Raw genomic sequence first — 11,642 nt, forward strand, 5'->3', positions numbered from 1 at the left:
TTTTGGTTCCTCGTATCCTTCTTACACAGACTTGCCAGCCTATCAAGTATGTCCTGCTGCATTAGGTTTTGCTTCTTGTTATATTACATGAGCTCCCAGAACTTTCTTGTCAGATGTGACTGAAGAAAATGTTCTGCCTCTGAGTAGTTTTCTTTTAATGGATTCTGGGTTGTATCAAAGCCTTCTCTGCTTAAAATTGTGAAAGCTTGCTGCCTGTCCTGAAGGACCATAGGAGGGAAAAGGTTCTGCCGTTTCCAGTTACTTTTCTTTGGAGGAACAGCTTATTTGAGTAGGCCTGAGTCTAGCAATATTGAATAAATTAGTGCTGGCAGTACTTTACTAACAAAAAGTCATGATTTAACCCTCAGCCCCACGCAGCTGCTCACTCACTCCCCCCGGCTGGGATGGGGGAGAGAATCAGAAGGGTAAAAGTGAGAAAACTCATGGACTAAGTGTCGTGGCTTAACCCCAGCCAGCAACTAAGCACCACACAGCCACCCACTCACTCCCCCCCCATCCAGTGGGATGGGGAGAAAATCAGGAAAAGAAGTAAAACTCCCGGGTTGAGATAAGAATGATTTATAGAACAGAAAAGAAGAAACTAATAATGATAGTGATAACACTAATAAAATGACAACAGTAGTAATAAAAGGATTGAAATGTACAAATGATGCGCAGGGCAATTGCTCACCACCCGCCAACCGACCCCCAGCCAGTCCCCCAGCGGCGATTCCCCACCCCCACTTCCCAGTTCCTAAACTAGATGGGACGTCCCATGGTATGGAATACCCTGTTGGCCAATTTGGGTCAGGTGCCCTGGCTGGGCATGAGAAGCTGAAAAATCCTTGACTCTAGTCTAAACACTACTGAGCAACAACTGAAAACATCAGTGTGTTATCAACATTCTTCACATACTGAACTCAAAACATAGCACTGTACCAGCTACTAGGAAGACAGTTAACTATCCCAGCTGAAACCAGGACACTAAGATAAAGACAGTTTAACAGGGAAAGTAAAAGCTGCGCACACAAGCAAAGCAAAACAAGGAATTAATTCCCCACTTCCCATGGGCAGGCAGGTGTTCAGCCATCTCCAGGACAGCAGGGCTCCCGCACACGTAATGCTTACTTGGGAAGACAAACGCCATCACTCTGAACGTCCCCCCCTTCCTTCTTCCCCCAGCTTTATCTGCTGATCATGTTGTCCTGTGGTCTGGGATACCCCTTTGGACAGTTGGGGTCAGCTGTCCCGGCTGTGTCCCCTCCCAACTCCTTGTGCCCCTCCAGCCTTCTTCATGGCTGGGCATGAGAAGCTGAAAAATCCTTGACTTAGTATAAACACTTGACAACAACTGAAAACATCAGTGTATAATCAACATTATTCTCATACTAAATCCAAAACACAACACTATACCAGCTACTAAGAAGAAAATTAACTCTATCCCAGCCAAAATCAGGACACAAAATTTAGTGTAGTCTTCAACAGACATCATTGTTCAATCAAAAATCCCCAAAATAAACTAGTATTGCTGTGAATATAGCAACAATATTTGGAATACTATTCTGCAGATCAAGAAATGGCAGGAGGACACTCTGCCCTTTCTTGTCGTATTTTAGGATGGAGTAACTGTTGCCCAATGCACTCTTCTAAAATTCTGTCCTGCAAGTTATTACTAATAATTGTAGATGATTTTCTCCAAGATGAAATAAGGCATTTTGTACCTGTATTCAGTTAGCTTTACCTTGCTACATGAAGCTTTAACTAAAGGATTTTGTAAGCACTGCAGTTAAGATTTAACATCTGTTCGTGCTATTAAATTAAATGATCCATTCTTCTCCTGTCTTTGTATATACATATGTATATATGTATATGCATACATACATTACATACATCTCTTTAGTGAAGCAAGTGTCTTGTGAATGGTGTTCAACCATGGAAGCAATTGGTTCTGTCTTCTAGGCTGTAGTATAGATAGGTTGGTTGGTTGGTCAGACTAGTGGTAAGGTTCAGTACATATTTCCAAGATAAAGCTGAAATATATTACACTTTTGCCCTGACAAATGAGGTACTACATTTCATCTGCAAGTATGTCATATATATATAATCTGAACTATGAATTCTTGAAATTGTAGTCTTTGTATTGCCCCATTTCCTCTCCCTTCTGACAAAACACTGTGCAGCATAGTAAAGAAGGCAAGTCTCTGACAATTTGCTTATACTCTGCTTCAGTTCACTTTAGAAAATCATTTTTAAGTCTGTTCCCAGTTGTCTTTAGCAAACATTCAATTTTGTTTTTATTTTTAGACCAGTTAAATGTATAACAGATGAGATAATGACATGCAGATGGATTAAGTTGCAAAGCTAAGGCAAAACCTTTTTAGAAAAAATTGCTTTGTAGTATAAGCCAAAAATAGGCCTTCCCTAAACTCACAATTAGAATTAAGCTAATTAAGTTTCAGAAGTAGGCTAGTCTATTCTCCTTTCTGGATTTATTGAACCAGCTGTTCTTATTCAAAGTAAGAGCTGTAGAGCTTGCTGCATGCTACAGTTTAAGCTTTATTTTAAAACTTCATGAATAAATTACTCTTCTGTTTGTAATTTAGAAATGGTTGGTTTAGTTTGTTTAAACTATTGATTTACTAGAATTAGTGTGAAGTGATAAAAATGTAAACAATGAAGTCTTTAGTTGGGAAGAGGTTTTGTTTGGGGGAGAAGGGTTCCTAAAGAGATGGGGTTTTTTAGCTAGTAACTACTGTGTTGCAGATGAAATGCTACACTTGCCATATTTAGTCTTGCTAATTAGCAGGTATAATCAATCTCCAGTTGAGCAGTTATAGTTCATAATATGTTTAGATTTTTTTGTCTGCTTTTGTTAGTGGTAAATGACTTGACTTGAAATGTATATCTGGTTGACTTAAGTCAAACTAATTCAGGTGAATACTGAATTCAGTTAAGAAACAGAAAAAACATACTTTAAAGTCCTATGTTTTTAACTAAAACTAAGCAAATTATGCTGAATGCATGAGTTTACCAAAATAATGTACATGTACAACTGATTTAAACAAAAGTGTTGGATACTCAACTGAATGCATTTGTTTCTGGTTCCAATAGCAGTCATGGCACAAGAGCTATTCATCTTTCTTGCATAGATCGTTTTGTTCGTCAGTGAGAAAACATACATGTAATTTTTTTAATACTATTAACAGGTTTTTTTTCAAGTAACTTTAAATAGATTAAAATTAAATGGGGGGAAAATGTATTCTCTCTGCACCTGCAGGAAGTATTTCTGTCGAATGTTGATTTGTTGTATTTGCAGACTTCAGAAGTAGCGACATCCCCCTGTACTCTGATCCTTAAACAGTCCCAATTCTATTTCTGTAACTTCATTTATGAAGTAAAATATTCTTATAGTAAATATAGGTCTTTAAATCTGAAGTAATAAGATATATTAATAGGTTTATTAGGTGATATCCTGTAGATCTGGAAGACTCGGAGGTAGTGAAATTGCCAATAGACATATTCTGGATAGCATACAAGGATTCTGCAACTTTACTGTGTGAGATATGGGTACTGCAGCACTGAAATAAGACTTCTCAAGATGAGTTTAGATATAGATTTAGAATTGGTTTGGTAATATGACATTTAAGAGAAGCATCAACCTGCTAAGTAAGGAGAATAGAAATAGGGGAAAGACGGAGTTCTGTAATGTATCTGAGCTAAGACTTATCTTTGACAAATGTTTGGGAAGGTATTTAGTTAGCATGCCTAAGATCACCTTTCCATTTTCTGTTTCTTGCAGGTTATACAGAGAATATTTTATACAGTAAATAGGTCCTGGTCTGGGAAAATAACTTGTAACGAGCTCAGGAAAAGCAACTTTTTGCAGGTACGTAATATCTAAAATTTTTCAAGGCAGATGTTTCTGCAAGTTTAAAAACTGCATTAACTAAATGCTTAAGAGAGTAACATAAGTAGCATTTCTTCCCTTTCCAAAAACTAGTGAAGGCTCAGTTGCGTTAATTCTCATATGCTAGAATATGTTTAAATGTCATCCTTTGTCTAGAGCTGTATATATGCATATGTGTTTTACAGAAGTCTAGTTGATCTCATTCTTCTGTGGACACACTAGTTTTCTACCTTGTGTGTTCAGTCTTTGCTGTCAGGCAGCATGGTGTGCACTGTCTCTGAAGATAAAAATTGTTCCACTGAAATAGCATTAGATGTTAACTTGGTTATGAGAATTCAGATAATTCGAAAAATGTCTTACAAATTCTTTAATGTGTTCTATTTATCCTTCTGATAATAGAATGTGGCATTATTGGAAGAGGAAGCTGATATTAACCAGCTGACAGAGTACTTCTCATATGAACATTTTTATGTTATCTATTGCAAATTTTGGGAGCTGGATACAGACCATGACCTCTATATTGATCGGAAGGATTTAGCTCGACATAATGATCATGGTATGACAAACAAAGCACCTTTGCTTACATGTATTAAATGACCTGTAAACTTTCAACTGAGGAAGTGGTTAACTGCCAAGGCCAGTGTTCATGAGTCTGTTAGTATAGCTGATCCTATGGACTCAGTGAAATAAAGCAGGATGAGTCATCTCTGATGCTGCTTTGTTTCTAGCAATACCAAATTTGAGGAAAATTCTGAATTTGAATTCTGATCTTGGCAAAGAAGTAGAGGAAAAAATCATTTAAGTCTTGGTATATTAGAAATGGCTGCATTTGGCAGGTTTGGTTATTATCTTGGAAACAATCCATTTTACTGATACTATTCAAGTAGCATGGCTCTTATGGCAAAGTATGGAAAGAGTAGAACAAGGCAAACATACGTTCAGGTACTTCACTTATTTTAAAGTTTTGCTAACTCAGCTGCAGTACATTTTGTTTTAATACTACTTAGCAACCTTACATTTTCTGCATTCACAATATACAATGACTGTGATTCTGTAGTCTTGCACACTTGTACCTATTTTAAATATTCTTGTAGCTTGTATGGAACTGTTGGGGTTTTTTGGATGCTTTGTGTCCACTGTCATCTTAAAAGTATTCACTTCAGGACTGGAAAGCTTATGTAAGCACAAAGTGATTACGGAATATTATCCCACATTAAAAAGAATAAACACAATTCCAATTGCTTCTGAAAACTTGGCTCTGAAGTCTCACTACAGTTTAGGACACTGTGGAAGGAAAGCTTCTTTCATTTGAGTTGTTGCTCTACTGAGTTAGTACACTGTAGAAAGGAAGTAGAACTGATATGATGCTACTTGCAATTTAGTTTTGCATCCTTTAAACAGTGGAATATTGGTTAAAGCTTAATGGCTGCTGCTTAGTGAGAATTAGACTAAATAAGAGCATAAAATGGATATGATAACCCACCTTTAGTCTTAAATGTCTATTTTTTGCATGTCAGAGTTAGATAATCTGGTTTCATCAAACCCTTCCTTTCATACTGCCACTAGTCTAAAATTAGGCTAGATCAAACACTTATATGTAGTAAGAAAATATTAAACTATGTAGCTGTTGTTGAGAAGGTTGAACAACTTCAGTGTTTCAAAAGTAGATAAAAAGCAGCAGCAGCACATATGTCTGAAACAAATTGGCTGTGCTACAATTCTGGGGACAAATATTAAGTAGGGACTAGTGTCCTTACTAGAATAATACAGTGATAGTATCACCATAAGTACATAAAACAGATGAACTATTTGAATGGTTAACCACCTGCTTTAATTATCAGTATTTCTACAATGCTGAAAAAATATTTCAGAGCTAGAATAATGAGAAGCAGTTCTCCTTCTGTGAGAATAGTATCAAGTGCTACTTTGAGTACCGTCCACAGTTCTTCAGGATAAATTGAATATCCTTTACGGAGGCAGTGCTCCGTTAAGACATGTCTCTAAAATCCCTGAAATGGTTTCAAAATAGAAGCATGGATCAGAACCATGTCAAAAATAGACCCATGTCAGAATCAGTTAGGTATGCTCATTATGTATGAATGTGCCAATTCTATTTTGGCTCTTTGCCAAGGTCATATAAAATGTAATGGCATTTGAAAACATGATTTACTTGTTAAAGAACTGGTAAATGCTGTCTTATTAATCAGCCAATTTTTTTACTTTTATTACACTACTATTCCTGTATTAAGTCCGAATTCAAAGTTGGTTGGTTCTAGCTTTGCTTTGGAGACTTTGTGTTAAGTGATCTTCTCCAAGAGGACTCAAAGGGATTAATGAGCACTACACTTGATCTTTCTCACAGATGTGTATATATGAGGGTTCCAATAAACTCTTCAACTAGACAATACAAAGCAAAAATAACTTGTATCTAATTGACAGTATTTTAAACCTTTTTTCACAGCAATTTCAAATAGGATGATAGAACGGATCTTCTCAGGAGCAGTAACAAGGTACTTATTTTGTATGCTGATCTAAATCCAGTTTAATATTTGCTTGTTAAATTGTGTGACACTCCTAGAAAAAATGCCTTCCTCTTGAAATGGAGCAGCGAATTTCAAGATTTAGTATTGTAGTTTAAACTCTAGTAGTACTAGAGTGCTCTTGGAACCTTTGGCGTAGTCCCAAGTTCTTTACTCTCCTTTCTTTACCCATATGAACACTTGCTATTGGATATTGTATGGTTTAGCAGGGATGGGAAAGAGGAAGGGAAGAAATGTGTGTTGTTTTTCCATCCCTAAACCTGTAAAATTTTCAAAGGGAATTGGGCTTTTCAGTACTACTTGCAAAATCAATGTTTATTACATCAACAAATTTACAAAAATGCCTCCAGTAGAGTTAATTCATATTTTTGACAGTCATTCTTCATTTTTCCCACCGGGATTGACTTCCTCTTGTGTATTTATGGCATTTTACTCATTTTTGAAACATTTTGCTAGCACTATATCTGAAGCTAGAAAGTGACTCATAAACAGAAATAACAAAAGCTGAAATGAGTGAAATGACACTTGGCAGGCATATGTCTAGAGCGTACTCCTTTATGTGAGTTTTTTTGGGCAAGACAAAACATATGCTGTATTTTTCTAGACATCTTGAGGAAAAAACAGCAAAAAAATGGATTTTAGGAATGAAATGTAATATGTCTAGGAACTGCCTACCTGACTTCTTGCTAGACAGGTTGACCATGTGTCTTCAGAATGTATTTGCATGCTCTATTCTGTGGTATGAGAGTAGAAACAGACAATTACATTCTTGCCACGAACACTTATTTCCTGAATGTTTTTCGTTCCTTTTTATCTTCATATTTCCATTCCAGTGCTTTGAGCTAGTGGAGTTCTGTACAGCTTTAAGTTCTTATCACTTCTACCTGAATAGAAATTCTAAAAAGCATGTGTATATGTATATAATAGATTTTTTTTAAATTGAGATAACTCTTCTCTTAAAAATTAAGCAGTGGTATTGCTGCCCAGGAAGGAAAGCTGTAGGTCCTTCTGGACAGAGTGCTACCTTCCTCTTCCAGCTGCTCCCTTCCTCTTTACCCACTGCAGTAGAAACAACAGAGCACACAGGCTCCTTATCCTGAATGATCAAAGTAGTCTGTGACAAGTAACCTTATGAACACTGCATCATTTAAAAGTAAAAAAACAGTTAATAGCACCAAGGGAAATAATCCTTAATTTTGGTTAGTAAAAACTAGGTGTCTTAAAATAAATTTTTTATCTTTTTCCTCATTGGCCTTCAAGAGGTAGAAAAGCACAAAAAGATGGGAAAATTAGCTACGCTGATTTTGTCTGGTTTTTGATATCTGAAGAGGACAAGAAGACACCAACTAGGTAAGAATGAATTTATGTTTTAACAGAAATAAAGACTGACTTTATTGGGTTTTCCAGTCCATAAATTAGGGACCACTGATGCTCAACTGGAACTCTGATGGAAAAAGCTAAACTATAAAAACATGAGTGGAAGACTTGGCCCCGTTCATTGCATCGTTCTTATTTATCAGTGTCTCCTGTTGTTGCTGCTGTACAGGTCTATTTTAATGACTTTTAAGAGGATAATTAAATGCTATTGTTCTGTATGCTCTGTGTGGCCTACTTACAGACAAGGTCATAGATAAAGGAAACTGCAGTTGTTTCATGATGCTAGTGACTTTGGGAAACTATACAGCTAGCATTAGCTGTAGGATATTGATAAGAAATCTGTTGTGTGACATGTCACTGGCTTGTTCAATATGAAAAAAAGAACTTGGGTTTTGATGCACAGTTCAATTTTTCATTGGCTCCCTTGAGTTTTTATGTAAAGCCACATGTTTTAGTCCTCTCCGCCTTCACCACTCAATTAACAAGTGTGTTTTCAAATGCAATAATGGATGGCATGGCAAATACAGGAAACTCTTATCACAATAGGTGGTGTTTAATGACTTTCTATGGTATTATGGAATGTAGTCTTTTAAGTCTAGTTTTGCATCTGCAAGTAGTGTAGCCTTTAAAACAGGCAACATAAATTCCTGAAATTCTGTAATAAGTTTGTGTAAACAGTTCTTTGCTATTAATTATTGAATTTCAGCATTGAATACTGGTTTCGCTGTATGGATCTTGATGGGGATGGTGCTTTGTCTATGTATGAATTGGAGTATTTTTATGAAGAACAGTGCCAAAAATTAGACAACATGGCCATAGAACCTTTGCCATTTGAAGACTGTTTGTGCCAGATGCTGGATCTTGTGAAGCCACAATATGAAGGTAATAAAATCTTTTTCCATCTGTAACTTCTGTTTCTCTGGATTAGGAGTTAGTGTACCCTTAAGAGCACTCAGTTTGTCATACAAAGAATATACCTTTAGGTTGTTTTTTCTCTGAAGTCTGTTAGAACTTAATAATCGAATGGTCTGCCAACTGCAGGCAGGCATTCATTTTCATACTAAAATTTAATATGCTGCTTTAAAATTCCTTGGAGGCTTTTATTTGGGGCTTGTAGCCATGTTTAGTCTTAAATGAAATCTTGTCACTATCTGGCTGAGGTGATGCTCTCAAAAAAAGCTCTTGACTGTGCTGTTCACTTCCCTCTTACCTGTTCCAGTACTCATTTAATTGAGTATTTCAGAGGAAACAGTTTCTAAACAGTGTTTGTCTCTGTAGCTCAGTAGTGACTTATTTTAGGTTAGAAGCCTAAGTTGCCCTTAAGAAATTCATGTCAAGGGACTTAAAAATAACAGAATACTAACCTGTTCTTAGTTTTTGGCTATTTTCTACATTCATTTGAAGCTTCACAGACCTGCATTCTACTCTCCTGCATTTGACGTGTATGGTCTTTAGCTGATGAAACTTCAGTTTATATTTTACACCTGGAAAAAAATTATGAAGTCAGCATGATGCTCACTTCATATTTGCCCTTCTGTGCTGCTCAAAAGTAAAAAAATTTTTGCATGCCTTGGTAAACATATTACTGTGATGTTCAAGAGTGATATCTTGCATGTTCATGGCCTCTTACCTCTGTGCTGTTTCTGATATTTGTCTCATAAGTTGATAAAACTGTTGTAGCCATGATGGATTAGTCTTCAGGGATTTGTTGAACTCAACACAAGTGAGGTCAACCTGTATCTAAACTTAATGTCTCAACACGTGACCACAGTTAGCACTAATAACCCTTATTATGGCTATACTTTTTAATGTGAATTTCAGTGTGTAAAAGGATTTGGAATACAGTCTGGTTGCTATTATTGTACAGACTCTGCATTGCAATAAATTTAGAACTTGCCTATTTGCTCTGGAAGTGTTTGATAGGAGTAGCAACCTGTATCGCATATACTAATGTTTGCTGTTTTTTATGGTAAAAGAAAATTGTTGGCCATCTTATTTAATGCTTTTGTTTAGAAAATGTAATGTTGTGCTAGTGTTTCACATTTAGACATTTCTAGATGAAGCACTGAGTTTTTCCTACTTGAATGTGAAGTGTCACTTTTAGTTGAGTGTGGAAGAGGGTGGTTCTGTTTACTGTATATACAGTTATGGTTAGAGAATCAACTAATAATAGTCTTGCTTATTGCCCACCTTTCTAGTATTAAGAATACTTAAATTACAAGAAACTTAATTTTCTTTTAAAAAGGCGGTTGTCTTTTATTGAGACATGATTTTTTTTGCATGCTAAGGGAATTGAAATAACTCAAAACTAGAACTTAAAGCCTTATATTCTTATTTAAACCAAGTTAAAATGGATTTGCTAGGTGAAAACACATTTCTAAAGGCAGGAAAAAAATGTAAATTAAAAAGGAGTATTTAGTTTGTTTTGGCTGGAAGCTCAATCCTAGATATCAGTGGAATGAAATCTTAGACCAACACTGTATAATGCATGGAGCGGTGGGAAGCATTTAAGATGAAGTGAAGCAAGCTCTGAGGAACACATTTATGTTATATGGTTTCCTACAATAGCCTCCTGAACTTAGGGGCTCCCTTCCAGTCTTGTCTGCTTTTCAGAAGCATAATGTATGTTTTCAGCAATGTTTCTGTTCTGCATTTCAAATGAAAGAAGATTGATATAACTGTTCTGTATCATGAAGATGATAAAAGGAGGCTGTGAAACACAACCAAGATGAGAGTTATTTAGGGCAACAAAAATGAAGGGCAATTGTGAAGGGTTGATGTTTTTTATAAAACCTGAGTGATGTTTAAAAGGTGGATTAAGAAAAAATTCTTCTGTTGTTTTCCCAATACAAAAACTAGCAGCATAAAATGGTATTTCGCTTGGTAGATTTGAAACAAAAGAAGGTACTTTCATACAGTTATGGCTAAACTGTGATACAGTTTGCTACAGGATGTTCTGTGTACTGAAAAGCAAATTCTTTAGTTTGTGGAGGCCTGAATTATCTCATTCTTTCTTTTTGTTGGTCTTGTAGATGTCTACCATTGCCTCTCAATGAGTGTTAGGCATCTAAGCTCCCATTGCAATAAATGGAAACTGGAGAGCAAATCAACGAACCAAATATAGGTGCCTAACTTAAATTGGGAGCTTATATAACTGGGACTCAAATTATTTGCTTGGTTGTGGAGAGTTGCTGCCACTTGAGATGGCTCGATACATCAGACATCTGTGTGGGTCTGACAGATATGACACAGGTGCCATGAGAGATTTGTGTCATTCTGGAGCATCAGCTATAAGCCAGGCAGAATACACTAAGGCACTTCAGATAGCAACAGACACAAGTGTGGCAACCATTTCCAAATGGGATTCGGATTTTGCTTTCCTCTGATGTCCTTGAGTTATACTTTGTTAGAGGCTGGGACACTATGCTGAGGAAATGTTGTTCTAAATCTGGCTTTGATTGAACTCTTCCATAACATCTGCAGTTAGCCCCTCTTCAGTTGACAACAGAAGATTGGCCATATTTCAGGTGAATCAGTGACGGGGAGTTTTAAGGATAGCCATCTGTCTTTCCCTGTATATCTGGTATTTTTCGGTCTTTCTGCAGAAGCTCAATATTCAGCTTTGAAATAAGGTAACATTTCTGAGCAACCTTACAAATACCTCTAACACTTAATGGATCCATTTATTTGAGTCTTTAAAGTATCACTTTATAAAGAACCAACCAAACAAAACACCTCTGAGCATTTAGCTTTCCTCTCAAGCAGTAAATATTGATCAGGCTGGACAAGTGTGGCAAACTAGTCTCTATGAAAAATTC

General features: G+C 36.4%; 1 protein-coding gene across 2 annotated transcripts in view; it reads left to right on the forward strand.

Annotated features, from left to right (window-relative positions):
* The window catches only part of PPP2R3B (protein phosphatase 2, regulatory subunit B'', beta), a 53,728-nt gene that overhangs the window by 35,855 nt on the left and 6,231 nt on the right, over nt 1-11,642 (forward strand). For both annotated transcript variants that reach the window (XM_010580452.1, XM_010580453.1), the window contains exons 6-10: nt 3,800-3,886; nt 4,307-4,463; nt 6,369-6,417; nt 7,708-7,797; nt 8,531-8,706. In XM_010580452.1, the coding sequence (XP_010578754.1) occupies nt 3,800-3,886; nt 4,307-4,463; nt 6,369-6,417; nt 7,708-7,797; nt 8,531-8,706 (559 nt within the window). The remainder of the gene's footprint in view (nt 1-3,799; nt 3,887-4,306; nt 4,464-6,368; nt 6,418-7,707; nt 7,798-8,530; nt 8,707-11,642) is intronic.

This window comes from Haliaeetus leucocephalus, unplaced genomic scaffold, assembly GCF_000737465.1.
Source record: "Haliaeetus leucocephalus isolate CR32 unplaced genomic scaffold, Haliaeetus_leucocephalus-4.0 Scaffold712, whole genome shotgun sequence".
Taxonomy (NCBI): domain Eukaryota; kingdom Metazoa; phylum Chordata; class Aves; order Accipitriformes; family Accipitridae; genus Haliaeetus; species Haliaeetus leucocephalus.